Source organism: Labrus bergylta, chromosome 4 (assembly GCF_963930695.1).
Source record: "Labrus bergylta chromosome 4, fLabBer1.1, whole genome shotgun sequence".
Classification (NCBI taxonomy): domain Eukaryota; kingdom Metazoa; phylum Chordata; class Actinopteri; order Labriformes; family Labridae; genus Labrus; species Labrus bergylta.
Window position 1 is genome coordinate 26,856,434 of NC_089198.1, and position 23,980 is coordinate 26,880,413.

At 39.2% G+C, this 23,980-nt stretch overlaps 1 protein-coding gene across 1 annotated transcript in view; it reads left to right on the forward strand.

The window, feature by feature from the left end:
- The window catches only part of st6galnac3 (ST6 (alpha-N-acetyl-neuraminyl-2,3-beta-galactosyl-1,3)-N-acetylgalactosaminide alpha-2,6-sialyltransferase 3), an 83,257-nt gene extending 62,676 nt beyond the window's left edge, over positions 1–20,581 (forward strand). The window contains exons 4-5 of the mRNA XM_020629910.2: positions 9,879–9,986; positions 14,204–20,581. Coding sequence (XP_020485566.1) covers positions 9,879–9,986; positions 14,204–14,393 — 298 coding nt within the window. The 3' untranslated portion in view covers positions 14,394–20,581. The remainder of the gene's footprint in view (positions 1–9,878; positions 9,987–14,203) is intronic.
- The last annotated feature ends 3,399 nt before the right edge of the window (positions 20,582–23,980 follow it).

The window sequence follows — 23,980 nt, forward strand, 5'->3', positions numbered from 1 at the left end:
CCCAAAATGAGGGGAGAGCATCTGAAACAGGAACCGGCAGTGAGCTTCTTTTGTGACTGCACATTATCCAAAGTAAAGATTGAACTTCTCTGCATCAATGGTCAGGGTAATTAACTGTTTCACTACTAAAGTAAACAAAAGTAGGCTTAAATAAAGCAAATAGTCTCTTCATACAGCTGTGTGTGGAGGTCACCCTGATGCTTCATCAAGCCTTTAGGCAGAAATAAGGAATGCCTCAACAAACCAACTCGGCTGCATTGCTTATTCCCTTCGTTTAAATAAACTTATGTGCTCTGTGGTCTGTGGAAGGAAAAATGTTAGTGAAAAAAAAAGCCTGTTTTTTTTACCTGATGGCTGTGTTTGGGATTTTGTCACTGTGAAGTCCCAGGGGCTTCCCAGCTGCTTCAGAGACACGAGGTGACACGGTGTGTTGTTCCTCTCCACAGAAACTCGCCCATGGGCAAACACAACGACTCGTCTCACGGTCTATTGTTGTTTGAAATAATCAATTAATACCAAAAAGTCATTTGCATCGTGCTGGCTACATGCTGCCAGGAGGAAAAACTGTCAACCAGAGGGAAAGATGCAGCGTCTGTTGTTCATGTTACTGAGTCTGGATCAATAGTACTTCTGGTGAAGAAGCCCTGCTTTACAAAAGCATTATGTTTGCATGCAATGGTTGGATGGTACTTCAGAAACATACAACTGTTGCTCTGCTTCAGTGGTACTTTTCTTTGTGGCAGAGTAGGAGAGTGAGAGAGAGAACGAGATCAAGTGTCTTTCCTCTTTGGACGAATGGAATGCTTGATAATGATTGTGTCTGAAATAACTCTGGTCAGATGTGTGGGAGGGCGAGGGTCTACATATCAAGCTCAAACAGACCTGGTTTTAAAGAACCGAAGGTACTGCACTAATCCAGCTCTTCAGCATACTTTATTTAAATGAACTTTATTTATAGAGCACTATATAGTTACCTTGTCTTATAGAGTGCTTAAGTTGCACTGCTTCATAAAACAACAGATATCTCTAAGGTATTGATTGTGGGTTAAAGGAACAAAGAAGAAATCATTTGGTTGATTTTCAAGACAAAAGTCTAGACATTAAAGTTCTGACTCATCTAAATTTGGTTGAACATGTGGTGGGTTTTATAATCTAACAAACACAAATCAACAGACTCCCTTTATGGTTTTAAATTGTGGTTAAACCCTGGAGCAAACCCTCAATACGTTTTATACTAATTAAAGGGATTCAATAATTATTAGTGAATTTGGTTTAATGCAGTGTGTGACTATATATGATGGCATATGCTGGAATTTTGAGCAGGTTTCTATTGTAAAAGGCTGGGCGCTCAGACCCTCCACGGACCATTCTCGCGCCGACCGCGATTGCGTAATATTGCCGCGCCGACCGCAAGTAGCATGAAACCTGATTCAATGAGTTGCAATAATAGACTGTAAATATTATATATTGCAATGTGCAGCACATGGCTAATTTCCATAACGTTATTTTCCAGTGAAAACACTGTGGGAAGATTTGAAGTCTGGCTAGCAAGCCAGCCTTTGTGTTAAACATGCTGTCTGATCATATTTACTGTTTGGCAGCCATAGGTAAAGATGTTGAGAGAAATGTGTGCTTGAAGGTAACTTCATACAGCTTTCTGGTTCAATGTTGTCTTAGGCAACATTAAAGTGACAGCTGGTAAACACATGTAATGAGGTAAGCCAGAGGGAATATAAACTTAATGAGAATCAGCAGGAGCAAAACATCAGGTTAATACATTGATAATGTCACATATTTAATGAAAGAAGAGAAAATATTGTCATACTTGATGACTGTATTATAATGCTCTCTCAGACTCTGCTCTGAGAGCTACTTGCACAGTGACTGCCCTTCACATCACTCCTTAGTAGAACATTGTAAGCCCAGTTCTGCAAATTCATCCCATTTATAAAAAGGGACTGAAGGTTGGGTGCATCATGGGTTTTTTATGTTTCACTGAAGCTTTATCAAAAAGTTAGAACAGAACATAGATATAGACAAGCAATTGTGTTTTTCTTATTGTTTGCTTCTTTAGTCGGTCTGAATGCTATAATAGTCTGTAAATTCACATTTTAAAACTGATATTTAAAAAAAAAAATCAAAAAAATGCACCCCTGGGAGTCATAATTTTGATTTATTAGGAAATAAAATGTAGGCATAAAATAACACACACACACACACACATATATATATATAAATATATATAAAAGAACAAACTATATTTAAAAAAATATATACATTGAAAATGACAATAAAAACGACAATATAGAAAAAGCTGAAAACACATTACCTCATTTGTTAAAATAGTTCAGAAGGTGAATTTGTTAGCAAACCTGGGATTATTGACGTAACAGCAGACATGGAACAACATTTACATTTCTGACTCCCTGGTAAATTGGGGTTCAGTTGAGCATTTATTTTTTAAGTCCAGCTAGACTTTATACAATCGTACAGTGTACACCAGGCTTTAGTTTAGCTACGCATTAAGAACCTAGATGGGGAAACAGAAGGCCTGTCTCTGTTCAACTTCAAAACATAACAAAATCCACCTGCCAGGACATCTAATGCTCGCTTACTAAAATGTTGTATCTCAAAAGTTATTGTGCTTGGCCAAGTAATAATAGGGCATATTATCCCCTGATAGATAATTAATTCCTTTTGCTATTTTTGCACTTTGAACAAACGATTGCCTTATTGAATATGGCAGAGTTATGGCACAAAATGAAGGCTACCAGTTTCCCCCTTGTTTCCAGTTTTTGTGGAATGCTTAGCTGCTTTCTGTCACTTCATGTTAGAGTACAGACACAGGAGGGCAGAAAAGTCAATAGTCAAATAAACACAATGTCCCGTTATTCCTTCAATACCGTCGTCATGATAAATGGCCTTGCAGAAGTCTCTGAACCTGAGTTTGATTTTAATTGAATGTGATCCATCCAATGTGGGACCAGGTGCTCGTGTAAACCCAGCAGGACACAGCAGGTGTCTTATATTTGAAGTATATTCAAGTGAATATTTGTGTTTGTCTAACATTGTATTAGAATTGACTTTGGCCTGACATAAAACAGTATTTAGAGTCAAACTGATTTCCTTCCGGACAGAGGATCAACTTCTCACAATAGAGCTGAGTTACATTTCACTAAGTGTTCCTGACAGGTGTCGTATCAAATTTGTGCAGCTGCAGAGGCATTATAACGCACGGTTCGTCTAAAGCGGTCGTCAGTGCAGATTTTCTCGCACACATGGACAGCTCCCCTGCTGTGAATGTCAAGTGCGAGTTATTGAACAGAGTCGGAGGTAGATGAGTCTCTCCCCTGATCCCGGACAGCTCTCCACCGCTCTGTAGCCTCCGGCGCCCAGCAGGTAAAGCACAATAAGCTCCGGCTCAGTCAGACTTGAGGGATTATTTACTTAGACCCTGCTCTGAGTGTCTGACTTCATTTCTCCTACACCCTTCATTTCCCTGTGCTGGTAGCGCCGCAGTGTCCTAGCATGTCAGTCCAAATCACTTCTGCATCACTTGTTTGCTTTTTGTTGGAGTGGGCACGAAAAAGAAGCATTTAAATGAGAACTTTTTCAAAACATGTCTATCTGTGCCCAAACACTTTTGATTATTATGTTCTATTTTCAAGACAGCGGCAGCAGTGAGGACCAGGCAGCGTTGAGCCAGACCTCCAGACACCTTTGTTTGTCCTCTTTGAGAAAAATTTGTGTTTTTCTGCTTAAACAAAACGAGCAAATTGCTTTCTCTGTCTGTCCCCCAGCTGTCTGGTGCTTCTTTTTTTTTTTTTTTGCACCTGCCAAAGCAGCATCAAACCGCACCTTATCTCAGCTTTAAATTGGCCACAACAGCCTCCTTTCAGCTGTGTTGTCCCATTATAATAGTCACAGGTAAACACATTACCTGTTGTAGACGTTGAAGTCACTTTCTCCTCTCACAGACATCTGCTTTCAAACGTTATTTATCAGGTCAGCAGATCCCTCCCCTTTATTTATTCCAGCAAGCTTTTTTTGCTCCAGGACATTCAGCTCTCGACTGGGGATATGGTTGTGTGTGTGTGTGTGTGTGTGTGTGTGTGTGTGTGTGTGTGTGTGTGTGTGTGTGTGTGTGTGTGTGTGCGTGTGCGCGTGTGTGCGCGTGTGTGACAAATGGCTGATGAATAATGCAGCCTAATAGTGATGTGTTGACAGCTCTGACGGCTGAGAGCTGCAGAGCTGTGTATCACTGATAATGTGCCATTTCCCTTCTGTGCTCCTCTGCTCCCTTATTACAACAAACAATATTTTTTTGTAATTTGGCCTTCCTTTAACTCCTCTGTCGGTGTGTGAAAGAGAGGGTTTGTTTTGGCTTGCAAAATATTGGGTGTTTAAAAGTCTACAAATTAAGTTGATTCTGGCTGATTGCTTTTTAAATGAATTCCAGCTTGTTTCTGCTAATTATGCTCTCTACGTTTGGCTTCAGTGAGGTCATAAAAGATATTTTTTTAATTTAAGTCAGACGCTTTTTTCCTGGGAATTAGGGGTTTGTAAGTCACAAACTTATACAAGTAGTTTGCACTTTATAATTTGCAGTTTAATATCTCAAGTGGAAAGGGTCCTTTGAGGTATTCTTTTTTATTAAATTAAATTAGTTTAATATTTACAGAACAAGATATTATAGCAAAGTTGCTGTCTTTGTAAAGCTGTAGTTGGGAACGGCAGACTCACCAGTTATAGAATCATGATACACTTCATATATATACCCACTTTTCACTATTTACAAGGTAAAGAAACTTGTAGAAATTCACACAATATTCTCAAAAAAACATAATTGCTTTGAAAATCTAAGCTTTAATTTTTTATTTATTTTTGATTAAACAGTTGAAGAGCAACAAGAATTGGGGGACAGTGGAGAGGGGTCGACGTGCTACACAGGGCAGAGGCTTGGAGTCGAACCTGTTGGCAAACCTGAAGCCTCTTATATTGGGCGACCTATTCAACCTACTGCGCTAACAGGCACCCAAAAGCTGTGTTGTGATTCAAATGTTGACCGCTTAGTTCAGTCTGATTTGGACTTGTTTGGATAAAGACTTCCAGAGGGAGGGATTCAGCTATGGACAAGGTTCTGTCAACCTCAGATCCGGTGCTAGGAGAGTGATGGAAACATCAGGTTGCCATCAGAGGACAGAGGTGACGTGGTCGCTGGCAAAAGGGTTGGTTAGTTTGAAGGCAAGCAGTTGAGACACTTGTATCTAAAACATTAGAGCAACATGCTCTCGTACTTAGCTAACACATACATTCATAACAGATGTCATTTAAAGCATGTTCACAATCTTCCTTTAGCACCCAAGCATGCTAACATTTTTGGATTGTCATGAAAATAAAGTACAGCTAAGGTTCATGGGTAAGTCAAAAATGTTGCAGGTTTTCGGGCAGAAGCTCAAGTGTTGTTGATCGATGAGTCCTGAAATCAACATGAGTTTTATCTTAAGAGCTACCGTCTACCAATAAGACAACATGACATGAAAAACAATGAGAAATAGATGGACCGTAACAGGGTCAAAACATTTTGTGTATTGATTCGGAGACTTTGGTACCACTCTCATATTTTCTAAAAACCCCACAGCCAGACTATGATTAAAACAGGATCTCACTCACGAAGCCTCTTCAGTGTCTGTAACAATCATCCTGCTGTCAAGGTCTTCAAAAACAAATCCTCAGCTGCACAGGAGTGCGTGACACATTTCAGTTTTTAATTAGCAGCAACAGAAGTTAATTTAGAACAAGCAGGAGAGAAAAACAGCTGAACTGACAACGATAAGAGCACCACTTACAAAACTCTAACTTTGTCAAATTAAGAACCAAAGGACTCCGACTGCACAAGTTCGATTCTCATTATTTGATCTCCAAACAGTGCAGAGTAGGAACTTCTAAGTTTTTTTTTTTTTTTTTACTTAAAACCAAAAATAGACACGTTGTTTATGAGGAAAGCAGCAGATTTCAGAAAGGTGGTGCTTTACCTGTAGTGAAATTCCATGTTGAAAGTTAATAGGATCCCTCTAGTCTGACTGAGCTGGAGGTCGGAGCAGATTTATCTCTCGGCAGCGTGGTGTCATCATGTTAAACTGTCCTTTAAAGAAGAAGCTGTAACCTCCACCTGCTTTATGTTTACCATCAGCACTGATAGCTGTCGCTTGTACAAATGAAGAATCCACCGTGTTAATCTGCCCCGTTACAATGAGACCCAGTTCGGATTATTTTTTTGCCTCTGGAATAAATTTAAGGAGTTAACTGCAAGCCAAAGAATATTTTTTTAACTGAATGAAAATAATGTTGATTCATAGCAGTTGTCTTGTTTTAAAAATTAGATACACATTTCCTGGCTTCACACCCTTGGATATAATTTATAAGGTAGGGTTTTACTCTCATATCTGTTATTGATAGCCTCAGGAGGGTGTTAGATTGATTTGTGTTTGACTTTTAATTTCTTTTAATTATTTTTGTTTTACCTTAAGACTGTCTTTGACACGCCTCATATTATGGAATCTATGTAGACACACTAATTATTTGATTTACAATTACCAATACTTTCATTCGAAACAAATACGACACTCTTAACAGATATGTCTGGTAATTTGACTCATAGCGTCACTACTTCATGGGTAATGTGAATGGAGGTTAACTGGTTAAAAAAGTTAAGAGTGGGATAAAAGAAGAAAACAGTGATATAATGATTGACAGCTGTCACTGCCGTCTTTATTAATTATGCAATCTTCAGTCAATCAGATATTGTGATATGATTGTCCTACAACACATTGGTTATTGAAGAATCACTATAAAGTAATATTGTTGGACCACGCCATGTATCGTATCATGAGATACCCTGCAATCCCCTCTGCAAATGCTAAGTTACCCAGAGTATAAAGCTAAAATTCCATCATTAATTTTAAAGAAAAAAGGACATTATAGCCCTTCTTAAAGGTCATAACGTCCAAACTGTCAGTTTGAAGCTGCTACATAAACAGTGACATTACAAACAAGGCCTCTTGAGGTCACTTCAATCAAAGGTCAACAATTCAACAACTAAAATGCCACATTTTGGACACCAGCTCTGAAATGCAAATCTATGAGTTTTCATCCACACCCATCTCAGCACCATCATCATCAACACTGTCTGTCTCCTTTCCTGCTTTAATTATCAAGTTTATGTTCCTAACAGCTCATAATCATAATTCATAATTATATATCATTTGAAAAACAAGCGTCAGTGGACGTTTGACGACGGAAAACAAATTAGGTGTCTTGCTTATGAAATGTTTGGGAAATGATGAACCGCTAGTTATCATTCAGACCAGCATCAGTCGCACACCAGCTGCTTTCACAGCACAACAATATGAGAGAAGGACTTCTATTGTTAATTATTCTTTAATCACATCACAACTTTGGAAATGAAACACTTTTAATGAGCTGATTTCAGGCTTTGTAAAGCTCTGTACAGGTTTTAATCAGTGACATGCTTACCAATCTGACACTGTGTGATTTCATATGCCAACAGTTCTCAAGATAATGAAACTTGACCTGCTTGGAGAATAACCTATGAGCTGGGATAAACTAACATGACTATATGTAGACCAACTACAGCCTAAAAATGAATATCCTCCATGACAATCAATGCATCCATGGACAAATTTCAGGACAGCACTGCAGACAGAGATTTTTTCTGTTGCACTGAATTAAAATGTTGTGGTGAGTCTCCAAGTCATTCATTCTCCACTTTGGACTAGGCTGATTCATCTCAATTACTATGTGATGGATTTCCATCAGAGGGTGGTTGGTTCCAGCTCAATAAATCCTAAAGACTTTGGTGAAACTCTGACTTCCCCTCTTATTCCACACTGAAGTTTACTTCTCTGATTGTTTTAGGGGAATATTTTTTAATAACTATTGGATAGTTTGCTATAATTAAATGAACATACATTTGCCCCCTCGAGGAACATTTTAGTAACTTCTCTGAACTTTTGACCTTGTATCAAAACTTCAGTTTCATCAACACACTGGTCTTCGAGAAAACACTTTTATGAAATGAACCAGACTCTACTGCACTTTGTGCTTAAAGCTACCTCAAATGGTAGCATGCTAATATATTACACTAAAATGCTGATATGGTAAATACCTGCTAAATAGAAGCATGTAGGCATCGTTAGGCGGAGCATGTTATCTTACTGGTATTACTATTAATCAAATTTCAGCTGTGCCAATCTTCAACCTCACAGAGGAACTACCATGTCTATAGACTCTTGATCTGACTTTCCAATGAATTGCTGGATGATTGCACTGATGAAGGTAATCCATCTGTCATTTGGGTACATTTGTCACAGCTAGTAGACATCTCCAACATGTGATGAACTAGACAAACAAATGTTCCTGACTTTTCAAGCCTAAACAATTGAGAATCACAGATTCAGAACAAACCAACCCAGAGTTTGGTTGCTGTCAATGGTGCTGATCCTGACAGAGGATAGACACTGGAGTTTCATTATCTAAGAGCAGGAATCCTGATAACAGTAACAAAAGTCATTACGACTGTAAGGACATGTTTTTCCAAACGACGCATTACCTAAGGCAGTAAAATCTTGTGGTATTTCTTTCCCTTTACTGAAGGACCACCCTGTCATGGAAATAGTTACAAAGCATTCTATTACCTTGTATTTATGAGGACAATATAAACTGAATTAATATAAAGTATTAAGCATTGATATAGTATAACGATAAAAGAAGTATGTAAGTGAATTTTTTTTTTTCTGATTTAAATATTTGAATAGCTTTTTGTGTCTTTTGTAAAACACACATTTTTAAACAAACTTTGAACAATATTTGCTTATTATTTGATAGAATTGTTCTTAATAAATCCCTCCATATTTACAAATACATTTTTCAATTCTTACATAATTTGAAAATTATTTTGATAGGACTCCTCTTAAATGTTCATTTAAAAAAGGGGATTTTATTTTATTCTGTATTCATTGTCCCCTCATAACTACCTTTTAAATGCCTTTCTCTTTATGTTATTCATGGAAAAGTCTAAGACTCCTTGTTGTATTTTGCATTAAGAGGAAGGGGGGCCTCTCGGGGGAGTGCGTGGCCGTCTGCCCTGCCGGGGCGGTGGAGGCTGTGGGTGTTCTCTGTAAGACTCAGTTCAGACATTACTCATCTTGTTTGGACAAACCTCGAGTGAAGGAGCTTCTTGACTGTGTTTTGTGTTTGAAGATGATCAAAGCATACTTTTTTTTTCTTAGGTTGAAAGGTCATGATTCATACACGGCTGGTCTGCTGTTGATGATGAAAGGATTATACATGTTGTTATTGATTGGCCCACAGGGCTCCTGCATCATTCACAGGGGACAGCCTGTTGTTTACTTGTTATGGTGAGCTGTTCAACTACACAAAAGAGTGTGCCTCTGAACTTTTTTTGTAAATACAAAGTGAATTTTACAACTTGTTTCACTATTTATGTTCACAGATGTAAATGGGTGTTTAAAACTCGTGAACTTTCAGTAAAGCAGACATATGGTTGTACAGCTGAGGGCTGCTGTAGTGGAGATGCATTTACATTTACATTAACATTTTTGATCCTGAGCCGAGGCTCTTAAACAGAACGACCTACAGTAAGAGCAGCTATTCGAATAATTTAAAACCTCAGATCAACTGCATGACAAAGCCCAAAGGAGCAAAGAGTACGAAGGTCAGAGAACATTGCATCCTGGAAACTATAGATCGTTTTTATTATAATACAAATGATTTAAATGTCTTTATTTAATGCAAATGAACATTGCCGTGAAAGAGCTGTCTTTGTGTTTCTGCAGGATCCAGTCCGGCTCCTACCTCAGCACCGGCTGGTTCACACTCATCCTCGCCATGGACATGTGCAAAGAGATCCATATCTACGGCATGATAAATGACACCTACTGCAAGTAAGACACCAACTATTACACACACACACACACACACACACACACACACACACACACACACACACACACACACACACACACACATATACTTTCTTTGTATTGGGAAGAAAATTGGAAAAACTCATACAAAAAGTTCAAAATCTACATTCACATTCACAGCAGAGATGTCCAATCGCAGCCCTCCATAACCACGGCCTGCAACTGTTGGAATACATTTCCAATGCCTCGGCTTGGATTTAATGGCGGATTTTTTTTGTTGTTGCTGATATCCATATTGGTTTCTCTGTGCTGTGAATACCATTATGTTTTTCCTGCATAGAATGCCCAACAGTCTCTGTGGGGCTGCAGCACTCAACACCTCCCCATCTTGGACACTGAACAAAAGGGACCTGTATCTAAAAGAATCTGATAGTATGCAAGTTTATGGATCCGTCACATATCTGCTTTAAATATCATTGTCCACTACATATCCCTTAAAACACCAAATCCACATATCACCAAGATTGCAAATCTACCAAATGGCTTCACAGAATTATTTAAAAAACTTACGAGATGTGAAGGATATCATTGTCACTGATCTGTAATACTGAAACCTTTATCTGAAAGATTCTGGGCATGACACAGACTCTTAAAGGTGGCACGTTTACTGTTTTGTCAGAGATGCTAGCATAACATATTTTGTTTTTTGGCCTAATCTGTTTACAAATGCAAAGAAAGCAAATTTAGTTGGAGACTCCTCTTGTAGATCTCAGACCTGTAAACTCAAATCTAATCAAAAACGCACTGAAAAATGTAATCGTTGCTGGATTATTTATGGGGTTATGAGACGTATTTTTTTCAGGATTGGTCTGGATTTGGGTTTTTCCAGGGTTTAATCTTGTCCGTTTGCAGGAATATCTGGAAATAGAATCCCTCAAAGATCTTAATTTTGATTCTGTGGCTTTACTCTGGATCTCATAAAAATACAATCCTTTCACCAACCTATGGTAGCCTTTTTTTGAGCATTTATTCGAGTAAATTCTATGGTTATATATGACTGTCGTCTTCTCTCTGACTCCTGGGTGAGTGATTACTTGCTTGTAACCCGGCCATATGAGGGATGACAAACAAGACGCTTGTTGCTCCAGGCATGTCTGCTCAGTCTCCAGTCATGTCAGCCTTGATGGGCTCAACTCTTACACCCCCCCCCCCCCCCCCCACAGCTCAACCTGAGCTCTTTCTCTATCCCATGAATCAAACACTTTTACAAAATCCTGCCTTTTATCCTCTATGCGTTCCGTGTGCACAGTGGGAGAGAGAATATAAACACGGCAGAGAGGAGTGATAATTCAACCAGCACAGAGGATTTTATGATTCAGTGAGGCAGATAAGGGGCGGTGTTCTCCTACTGCTTCCCGTCTCGCATAATTCCTAACATACAGGGAACATTGTGTTTCACTGAGTTTCTGAATGGACATTTTAGTGTCAAACAAAGTCATATTGACAGCCGCCTGCTCAAGTTTTACAAGCAGAAAAAGGAGAAGTGATGTTCTGTGTTTCAGTGCTGGTAGCTTTAGTCAGAATTGACCTCAGCTGTAGTTTGGTAATGGTGCTTCAACAGGTGCCGCAGAGACGGAGGAATCGAATTTGAGTTCACTCTGGTGTGTGACACAGAGGCAAGACGCACTGATTGGGTTGTGTGTATTACTGTTTGCTGGCAGACAGCCACAGTCGCTGTCTGCCTGGGTGCAGTGATGGCTGTTTTTCTTCGGCCTGTGTTCATTCTCCCAATTACACTGAAACACAAGCTAGCCGCTTATAAAACCATCTGTTGATATTAGAAACCATTGACTGTATATAGCGATGGAGGACACGTCTCCACCTCCGCCTGAAGTTCAAAAGTGATGCCAAAATACCCCAGACCACAGGGGCTGGCATATTGTGCTTGTGACGTCATTAAAGCCAGAGTTGCACTGTAGACTCTGCAGCAGTTTTGATGTCCCACCTCTTTAGCTAATCAAAACACTCCTGTTGGCAAAGTCTACAGCAGAACAGATTCTTCTGTCAATTTGAGGCAGACACTCGTTGGCTTGCCTTTCCTCCTCTACTCTGCTAAGCAAGTGCCCACAGCACCACAGGAACTGCATTTGTCAACACAGCTGCCAATCACGGCATTTTAAACCTTATTTTAGCATCACATATCTAATTAAAATAAAGTTCTCAGAATAGTTCAAACTTAAGACATAAATCAGCATGATAAGAACGAACTCTGTTTAGACAGAAACTTATGTTTGAGAAAAATGTATTTCATATATGTTTTGAATGTTTGACCCATGCACCGTCTGTTAGTATTGAAGATGCGGAGCTTATGATGTATATTGCAGCCAGTCAGTAGGCGGAGCTCCAAATGTTTTAGCTTCACTTTTGGGGAGCTGTCGTTTTATAAGTACATGCAGGTTAGATTAAAACAATGTTGATCAAGCGGCGGCTGTGGCTCAGTTAGTTGTCTCTCAACCAAAGGGTTGGGGGTTCGATCCCCAGCTTGTGCAGCCACATGTCCGATGGGTCCTTGGGCATGACCATTAACCCCAAATTGCTCCAGCTGTTTTGTCGTCAGCGTATGAATGGGATTAGTTGCTTCTGATGACCACTTTACATATGTCTACATGGCGCTAGATATTCAAATTTCTGATCGTATCAGACACTGTTTGGACTTTTAAAATGCATGTAAACATCTTAGTCCGACCTACATCGAACCAAAATCGGACCATAACGGACATCTCATAATCGGACAAGAACACCTAGATAAGTCGTTGATAGTCGACAAACTAACAACTCAGCCGTTGTATCGTAATCAGATTTCACGTTCTGCGCATGCTCGAGAATTTCCGCCGGGGCTTTCACCTGGAAGTGGAAGGAGACGACGTAATAAATAGAAGTGTTGTTGCCGGAAAGGTCAAATGACACCATGGCTTTGATGATGCATTATTAGAATATAAATAATGCACAAAATGTACGTAGCTGTAGCGTCGTCCATCTCCTCGTACGCCATCTTTGTTTGAATGACGCCAGATAGTTTGTTGTTGCTGTGACGTATAGGTCAACCGGAAGTGGCTCTAGAACCACTTGTTGAAAGGGGTACGGCGCCACATAGCGTAGCGGAGTCAGCCATGCTCCGGCCATTTATACAATTCTCTGATCGGCATATATACTCAGACAAGTGACAGCTGCTCAATCAAGTAGCAAATCGGTATATGGCTTAATCCTATCAAGCTATCCCATGTCAACGCACTGACAGTGAATATGTAGGTGTGACCTTTGAGTAGTCAGAAGACTAGAAAAGTGCTATACAAGCTCAAGTCCACATACCATCAAATTTATTGGGCCACAAATAGCAGCTGTAGGTCGTTGGAATAAAATAAACCTGCTGAGTTGAAAAAGTTACAAAGGACACTAAAAGTCCAAACTGCTGAATGCGTGTTAATCTCCTGTTACACAGTCAATCATTTTATTTATTATGTTTTAAAGCTGAATCAATACCAAGCACACTTGGAATTTGCTGACTTGTATTCTCCCTAATGTGGTCTCATGAACAGAATCTTGCTAAACTAAAACAATACTTACTTTATTTTCAAGGTTGATATTTTGTATATGTGCAGGAACACTTAGCAAATTGAAGGAAACATCATGTGTCTGCTTTGAAATAAAACAAACGCCAGGCTGAGGGCTACAGTGCAAATCATAAACACAAGTATATCTAAATACAAACACAAAATCATATTACCAAATTGAAAAGATGTCAAAACCAAGAGACTGCTTTCTTAAATTAAGCATACATTTTTTTATGGACGTAAAGCACATTTCCAGAACCACATTTTTTTGTTTTTTTGTCGAGAATGAATTCAGTGGTATTGGAGCTTCAACAGGTGCCGCAGAGACGGAGGAATCAAATCTGTGAGTCGTTAATGTGTTAATGTAGCTGCAGTCAGACTCCTACGTTTAACCTTCATTGTGACGATGTGACGAGCTGCTCTGATTACATCATTTCTGATCTGATTAGATGTGATCGATCAACTAATCACATGCTGAACAGCATCAGAAAGAGGCTGTCACATCTCATCTCATTGTCAATTTGCCAACTTGATGACGCTCATTAAATCCACAAGCTTCTAATGCCGAACCATCGCTTGTTTTTAAACAGTGTGTCGTCACATCTTTCTCTTTCCTCTCCCCTGTAGGACGGAGGGTTACAGAAAGGTTCCGTACCACTACTACGAGGCGGGCAGCCGGGATGAGTGTGCAGAGTATCTGCTCCATGAGAGCGCCCCCTACGGCGGGCACCGCTTCATCACCGAGAAGTCTGTTTTCGCAAAATGGGCCAAAAATCATGCCATCAAGTTCTTCAACCCTCCCTGGACGCTGTCGTGACCCTGGCTGAACCACCATGGAAATACAACAAGACCGTTATCATTACCATCACCGTCATTATTCTGGAATACTCTGAATATTAACACTGACAGAAACGTTCCCTAACGCACAGGGTGGTTGAGTTTTTTTTTTTGTAGAGTCCTGGATGGCTGATAACCAGGAAATGTTGTTTTGTTTTGGACACTGGCCACTCAATCAGACTTTTAAAATAGAAGAAAAAAAATATCTCCTGCTTCTTGGAAATTAGGACTTTTTCCTCTTCAATTTGAGAGCAGGAGAGAGAGCGCACAGCACGCCACCCTTCATTGACGAATCGATCCATCGCTGCTCTGTGAGTTTAGCAAAGAGCGGCTTGAAGAATAACTTTTACAAATAAAAAAAGTAAACACAGCATGAAGACGAAAACAACCATCCGTCAACTCACAGTGACCTCAGCAGCTCACATGTCTGCAGGCACTGGATTTACTTCTTTTTTTTTCTTTCTAAGACTGTAGCCGAAGAAGAGCTCAGCAGCTGCAGAGACGAGTCCTGTTGCCATGGACGTCGGACGAGCTCACCTGCAACAGTTTCCTCTGTCTGTCTTCTTCTGTTAGCCTGTAATTAATCTATAACAAGTATAGTTCAGGCTTTCATCTCTGATTGAGGGAGGGTTGGAGCAATTCACTCTGCTTCAGTAAGGAAGCACCAGCAACCTAGATTTTAGGAAATAGAAAAGAAGCAAAAAACAAAAGTAGAGATGATTATGCTCGGTTGTTTTGATGTGTGTTTACTCACACTACTTAAAGATGTCAGCTTGTTTTTTGTAACGATGCTGTGAAATAGAATTTTTAGAAGAGACCTGTTTTTGGGGTTGGCTTGATATCTGAATGAGTTGCTAATTTATTCTGCGGTCTCTCTAATGCTCTCTAACAGTGTGTGTGCCATCAACAATGTAAGCATCACAGCACATGGAGCAATGTGCAATTAGAAACTCCATCCTCACGGACGGAGTTAAATCATTTGTGATCCCGCCGAGGGAGAGATTTATGTGTGCAGTGAAACCATTTGAAGTTAATTGTATTCTATTATCATTCTGTGCCTGCAATATACTCTGCAGTTCATTTCTGAGGCGGCGCAGGAAGATGCTCTGCGTCATTCTCGTTCATGTTGTCATGCAGCTTTGTGCCTCTCTGTGTACAGTATCACTGGTATCACTGTGTGAACGCAGCCTCCCGTTTGTCTTTGGAAGCAGCGGACCATTCTCCTGGCTCAGACCATTACACCTGAATGCATCAGTTCCAGGATGGTGGATGGAAGAATAATCACAGATGTGCTGAGTTGTGTGGGTTGGCTGGTGGCTGTGGAGGGCTGAGACTCTCCGGCTGTGACTGTGACCCCCTCTCGAGACTGTGATTAGTGTCCCTGGGCCCAGAGGAGGACGATTCAAAGACTTCTTACTGAGACCTGCTGTATAGGGTCCCTGACGACTGTAATGTACTACAGCTGAGCTTCACAGTATCACTCCTACTGCAGACCACTGTTCACTATCACACACAAGCACTCCTTTGTGGGCTATTTTCACTCACCAAGCATCCTTTAGGTGGTTTGCAAGCCAAAAGAAAGACGGGTCAAACAAGCACTATATCTTGACGGGGCCACTAACCACTGAAGATTCTGAATATGTGCAGTCTTGTTTCAGGCAACCTGGTAAGGATTGTATGAGCCGGTTACTGCATTTTTACACAAGTATTTGAAAAATGTCCCGGACAATGATCAAATATAGAATGAAAGTTTTAGCATTTATTCAACCATTTTTTACGTTCTTGACTGAGCGCAGTACAATTAAGATCATCATGTTGGAGATCAAAATGTAATGGAATTTTTAATGAATGAAACGAATCGATTATAAAAGTAATCAAAATAAATCAAGGCAATACATTTTAATTAGTATGTATGTTTTGGGGCTTTTCTTACCTTTGTTTACAGATAGGACTGTAAAGAGAGTTAGAAATCAGGGAGAGAGAGAGAGTGGGGAATGACATGAGGGAAAGCAGCCCTGATTGGATTTCAACCGAGGACACCCATTTGGAGGAACACAGCCTCCGTACATGGAGTGCATAATCTAACCACTAAGCTAACAGCGCCCCAATATATTCTTAAATTTCATTCTTACATTCAGACTGTAGCCCTTTAACTGAGACACATGCCACTATTAAATGACTACCCTGTGAGGTGATCTACATCATAACTACACATCCACTCCATTTCTTGAAATGCCGTTTAAAAAAAATGATCATGAGGTGACGTAAAACAATTTTTTTTCAAAAATCACAAACTTTTAAGAAGTCAGGATTTAATGAACTCTTCCTAAAGTTAAACCAGAGGGATCAGAGTGTAGATTTAGTTTGTGGTTCTTGCCTGCGAATAGCACATTCAGATGGCTGCAAGTGTGTCTAATTGGTTGAGCATAGGTGGCTCAAACTTTCGTACAACAATCATTCCCTCGGAATTAAGCAAGCATGGTTTGCAGTTAATTGTACTTTATTGCCAAATTAAAGAAACTTCAACAATCTATCATGATAGAAAAAAGTGAAGTTTCTGTTGGCTCTTTGGTTTCCTTTTCACATCATGTTGCAAATTATGTGAGCAACATGTTTCTAAAAAAATGACTTTTTTTATGCATGATGTTTGGAAAATTGCACCCCAAACATGTTCGCTAATCAAAAGTCTTATTCGCCTAAACTCCTCTGTTCTTCAGATGCAGTGAAGACACAAAGAGAAAAGTGCGGATCAGTTTTTCATTTAGTCTGAGTTTAGTCATTTTAGTTCCAAACACTATTTTGTTGAAATAGGTGAACTTTACAGGACGCTTCATTTCAAACTGTTTTGTCAAACTTATTTACCAAAGTGAGGAATGACTTAGTCTAAATCCATCTACAGTACATGACAGCTGAGCAAAAAGAAAATCCTAATGAAGATTGTGTTACATGTTTTTAAGTTGCAGAAAGAATGATATTTTATAGTTTTTAATTTAATGTCTATTTTGGCTTGCAAACCACACAAACCCTGCCCTCCTGCCCTCTTGGCACTTTAGTGTCGGCTGTATGTTCAGAAACATGTTCAGATACCTGGAACAGGATAAATCTGATCTCTCTCTCAGTTTTCCAGACACATCTTGGCACCCTCAGCGCCTGCAAAGAGTGTCCTACAACTCAGACTCATTGTAAGTCAACCTTTCTGACAGGAGTGTCATCAAAATGTAAAACTGCCCTGTTTTCAATTTTAAATTCCGCTCAGTGTTGCTCAGCAGATAGGAGGCACCTCAGACACGGGCGGGGTCATGGTTCCCATTTCCTCTGGGACGTCCCTCGCTGAGGACATTTGCTGTAATTCAGCTTTATGAGCTGCTGCAGATCGAAGCTACACCACATATGTAAAGTGTGTGGGGGGGGTGTCCTGTTCAGAAATCCTGAAGAAAAGGTCTTGGGTAGAGTAAGATTCTTCTTCTCTGTTCTAGTGGGAAGACGGCCCTGAGAGTATGACTAACACATCTTTTCTACATTTCCACTCAGCCTGTGATTGTGCAGTCATCTGGCAGCTCCCCACCGATCAGACTTACCTCTGCTGTACAGTTTTCCCACCATCAATTGTATAGCGCTTCACACAAACAGAAGAGATTACATTCTTGCTGGAAGACATTATTTGTAACACCGTGACTTTAAGTGTGTTTTTAATTGTTGTTCCCATGCAGAAAAAAAGAACACTATGTTCCTTTTATGAACTTTCACTACTCCTCTGTTGTTAATTAATGTTTTTATTCTTTTATTTTGTTGATTCAGTGGTTTGTGTGCAGAATTTTTTCCTGCTGCAGGTCGTGTGTTGCCAACATTTTCTGCTGCTTCAGGCAGGGCTCTCGGTTGTTTTCTGATCAACAAACACTCCATTGTTCTCAGCCAGAGCACACTGTAACGCTGCCCGCCCATGTATTATACAGTACATTATGGAGAATACACCCTCCTATAGGCTCCCATGAATCATCTGTGGCTCGCAGGAGCAGACACGTTCACTGTGAATAAGTAACAGCATGAATAAAAGTGTGAGCAGAGTGGGGGGCATACCACCGGATACTTTCATTTTCAGGGTTGTATCGTTTTTAATTCAGAGATTTTTTAAAGCTTATTTTATTATTAACTTTTTTTTTTTTTTTTTTACCAGGAGTAACATGAGAGGTTGGTTGATACCTCTTCCATACATGTATAGTAAATCTGAAGCTACAGCCATTACCATCTTAGTTTAGCTTAGCTTAGCTTATCTGAGCTCAAAGACTGGAAGCAGGAGGAAACAGATAGCTCGGATCCAATGTAACTAAATTCACCACAGACAACCCTGAGCACTAAATCTTGTATGTTTATGAAAACCAAATGAAAAAAAAATAATTTGTTGTTTTTACAGATGGTTAGTCTGAGATCTGTAGCTGGAAGCAGCTGGACAACAATCTGAGACTCCAGGAGGTTACTGTAGCATACCTGGCCAAGAAGTCAAGCTTAACTCCAGTTTTCTGTTATTCAATACTAACCTTCTTGTCTTTCTGCTATGATGAAGCATGTTCCTGCTTCTTTTACTTCATTAGCATCCACTTTACCACTAGCTTAGTTTTGTCCATTTCAATAACATTTGCCTACATTTTGCTAATTCTTTGCAAAAACATTGATCTGTATGCTTTTGCCCCAAATCATAAATACAATAGACTGAATACAGAGGCCTTCCTCTTTAGAAGATTCTGATTGAACATGTCAGGCTGATAGAAATTTGTGTTTGTTGATACTTCAAAGCAGATAACTGGCGACCAGATATGTTCACCTTAAACAACATGTTGTTGAGAAAGGCTCTGAAGGTTTGTTTCTGATTTTTGTAGTTAATAGAAATGCTACAGAAGTCCATGTTATTTTAAGATATGGCTCTCAATAACCTCCAGCATAATCACAACCCATCATTTGGTCGCTTTTCGTTCTGATTTAACAAGTGAGATATCTTCTACATATCGGTGAGATTTACACGGACAGAGCTCAGCTAGTCTTTGTGCTCAGCTAAGGTAACTTGCTGCTGGCTGTAGCTTCAAACTTTCTCAACAGATGAGAGAGCTGTAAGAATATTATCACATATCTCTCTGCATTCAAGGGAATATTTCCCCATTTAACATTTTACCTTAGTTGTATTTAGTACTTTTGTTGTTTTTGTCCAACCTTGTATCTTTTGCTCTTATGCACAGCTTACCCATCATTTAAACTGGCCTTATTTTGTGTTCTAAACAGTGAAGTTTGGTTTCATATTATGCAAATGAAAAACACCCCTGTAGAAACTGCCTTTCCTCAGCTGCTTTGTCGCTGGAATGAACGCAGATTGTTCACTCATTACATCATACAAGGTTTATAAGCAAACTGGAGGTCACATCTTTTGAAACAGAGCTGTTTCTAAAGAGAGAAAGAGTCCTGATTAAAACTTCTTCGACCCGAGGTCTGCAGAACAAAGACGTGAAAATGTGTTATTCAGTTTTAAATCATCTCGTTATTTTTGTCTCTTTCCCTGCCGTCATCAGCCGAGGTAATTACTGTCTGTTTTGGAGCCGAGAGTTCGTTGTTTAAAAGAACTTTTGATTGGCTCGCTCCATGTGGAAACCTCTTCTTCAGTTCATTATGTAGCATTTTTACTAATTCCCTCCTGACTGTTGTACTTGTTGCCATTTTCTAAAATGCCTCAAGTGCTTTCTAACATTGAGAATTTCACTTTATATTTCCCTGTGTGCATGTCTTATAATTTTTTGTGTGTGTTGTGAAGCACTTTCCTTTGTCATGATCAGGTCAAGTGTCCTTGTGAGACGTGTAACTTTGGGTGTGTGTTGAGTTACATCGAATGTAATATAACACAGAAGTTGTTATAATGAAAGTTTTTTTGCTAACACACTCCTTTTTATTGGTGGCAAAATAAAAATCCAAATGCTGCATGGGTTATTGCAGGTTTTTTGAAATGTACATTTTGTTTTTGTTTTGAAGTAGTAACTATATGTATTATCCTGTCATTTGCTGTCCACATATTGGCTTCAAGTAGATATATCGTGTGTGTTTTTATTTTCACCAACATGTATTCTGTCCTCTGTGTTTTTTGTTCTCTGTGGGGAATAAAATAAAAACCTTAAGCTCTGTTTAATTATATTCTTTCTCCTTGTTTTTTGAAGCAGTGAAACTCAGAAAGCTTCATGCTATATGAATGGAGGCGGAGCTGAGCATTTTAAAACCAAAAGTGAAGCAGCAGAGATGTGCTGAGTTCAGGATGTTCTCTCCGGTCTCTGTGAGCATTAGAGACCCTATTTTTAATCTAACCTCTGCATAAATGAACACGAGTTATATTCACAGGTTTTAAGCTCCAGTGCTGAATAAAGTATCACGATAGAAACTGAAGGCACATTCCACAAATTAACTTCTCCCAAGGAGACAGGATAAAAAAAAAAGTCTGACATGCCCAGCTTCTTTGCTCTGGTTAAATTGTTTGTTTGTTTATTTGTTTATTAAGATCTCCATGAGCCTCTGTGTTAAACAGTAGCTACTCGTCCTGGGGTTTCTGTGTCTTCATTGACAAGATTTCATTTCGATCAGGAGAGACTTAAATAAGAGTTTACAATTGTTTATTTAAAAGTTCAGGGAAAGATAAATATGCAGTCTTCTGGGATTAGACTCTGTCATGATGACTTCATGCACTCAGAGGGGGTAGCAAAGCCGACAGCAGGATGGGATACCAGTCATGTCATCCATACTTTTATACTCCCTGTGATTAAAATCCTGGACTTGAAAAAATGTGAAGTCATAGTTGAATGATCAAAAATAATTCATAACAGTTATATTTATCTCAAAACATATTAAATAAAACACTAAATTGTAACATTTAGCAGCTTGGGTTGGTAGTCTCCAAGCCTTCATACTGTCTTGAAAAGGTTCCTCCAAAGCTGCAGAAAGCATTTTACACCCATTCTCAAAGCATGAAAAGTATTTTATGATTAATAGATATAAAATAATCAGAGTTCTTCTTTTAAGTTTGGGTTTTTCTGAGCCATGATGCTGGACTCTTTAGATTATTTATTTCAAAAGTGCACAATTTCACTCATTTAAAGAACATACTTATCTAAAGCTTTTGTGTCGTTTCTGTGATAATGCCAACTCTTTTCTTTTGCTGTATTGATCTAAATGTTCCACAGCATTGTAAAGTCATCTTGGATAATGTTGTAATACAGATTCTTTTGCTTTAGTTGAATTAATTGACAGTTTGAGTGCCTTGAATCAGTCCAAACACAAACAATCACTTCGGCCTTCATCAGCTCAGACGCTGAATGTCTTATGATATAATAAACCAGAAAACCATACAGTGAGCTACCCACATCATCACATCAGCAGGTTCATCATTAGAACACTAAATAGCTGCAGTTTTCAGAAGTGCTGGATGAAGCCCCACAGGGAGCTCGCAGCCGGAGCATTGGGAGTAATGGACAAGAGGTCATTTACACAAGCTTACATAAACAGAGAAACTAATGAGCCGGCTGTAAATGGAAAGAACTGAAAAACGATTTCAACTCCATACCTTGAAGAGAGACAAACATCCCTCCATTTTCTCCACCTTAACAGAGTGAGAATACATTTAATTCATCTCAACCACAGTGTTTCCTTGGTTTTATTTGCCGCATATTTTTTGTGTTGCAGGCAATTTGCTCATATTTGTGTTTTCTCTTCTGTGCCCTATTAAACCGAGAAAGGTCAACAAGCCAACTGGAATATTTTAAATTTTGTATTTACAAATGTGTTCTTGCAGAGTGTTTGAGCTCTAAAACATTTTTACAAGAGAATTTGATCTTCAGGACCAGATGGTACAACAATATTTAGCTAAAGGAATAAAATACAAATTTAACACTTTTTTTTTCTACACTGTCAAAACTTCTGAGCACATTGCTGATGTCTTTTGGACAAACAAAAACGGGCCATTTTGTGCTCATCAAGTTTGATATTCTCTTTGTGAAACCTCTGTAGTAGCTTTAGATTAAATATTTAATTTTTTTAATTCTTGTTTAACACATCACGAAACCCTTCAGTTCAGCCCGGTCTCTTAAAGACCCCACCTTCATGCCAAGCCCCCTTTCTTCTGATTGGCCAGCTCTCTGAGAGCCAAGAGTTATCTAAGGTGCTTAAGCAACATGACCATGTCAAGATAACTTTTCAATTTCACATAATCTCCATTATAGCAATAACAGAATGAAACCTGGTGTTAAGAGCAGCCTGAAGACTGAGCTCTGAAGACAGAAGGACTAGGACATTTACCTTCTGATTTGACACTTTGCCGACAGGACAGTTTGAGGAGCAAAGGCTCATGGGAATGTAATTTCCAGTTAGGAAAATTGTGATAAAAACGTTAAAGTCATGTAGTTGTTTATTGTTAATAATTGTGCATGCTTAATGTCATTTTCACTGTGATAGAGAATGTGAATTCAGTTAGTGATTGTTACACCATGAGTGTGAGAGCTGTTTCACTTAGTTATGCTCATGTATGTAAATAAAGCTGTGTATGCTCAAGCTGTGATTAGTACAGTATCTGTGCTAACATGAGGTCATTACCTCTGACCTGTTATTGACACAACCAGCTCACCACAATACTGTATTATTTAAAAATAGTTTTACAGAAATCTGCCTGAACTTTCACATCATATGTTTTGGAGGTTGATTAATGGTTCTTGTTGAAGTCTTGGTTGTGAGTAACATAACATTTCTAAACAATTACAGCTGCACAGAAAATAATTAATGTAAGTTTCAGTGATATTTGGCGTTATAACACAAGGTCATGCTTATTTTCCCTTTTAGTTCTTGTTTCAGGCTCTTAGCTTCACTGCTTGTTGCTCTACCCTGCTGTTGTTTGATAAATGACAAACCTCAAATTTCGACGTTTGTTATATTCAGTCCATGTCGAAATGTCCAAACCTCCTGTTACATGAGAACTCATTTTATCTCTCCCATGTTTCACTGATCTGCTGCTCTAATGACCACTTCCCTGTTTGTGAACAGATGCTGCCAATTAGTCAGGTGTGTGGGCTGCGTTAGGTCAAAACATATCATTCCACCTTCCCCCCCAAACACAAACCTCCAGCTGTGTACAAAGCTCCAATTCTGTTTTCTCGTCTTTGAATATATGCATACCTATTTCAAATTACTTGTGTGTTTTTTAAATGGACTTTGAGTGCTGACATGCTGTCTATTTGGCGCAGCACTCATGTCTCTTGCCAGAGCTGTTAATTTGGTGCATTTCGTTGGTTTCAAAGAGACCGACTGGTGCAGAAATTGTTTGCTCCCAGTGAGAAGCAGAAATAAATGAGATGTGGGACTAAGCAGCCAGTCCTATTTCTTCTCTGCTGTCTGCTGACTTTTTAAATTATTATATTATAAAGTTCATGAAAGATTTAAGGGTGTATTGTGTTTTAATTAATTCAACGCCGGTTTCTAAAAGCCTCTTTAACAATATATCCCTGTAGTCGCTCCGGTGCTTCATTAATGACTTGCATGAAGCAGACATCACTTTCA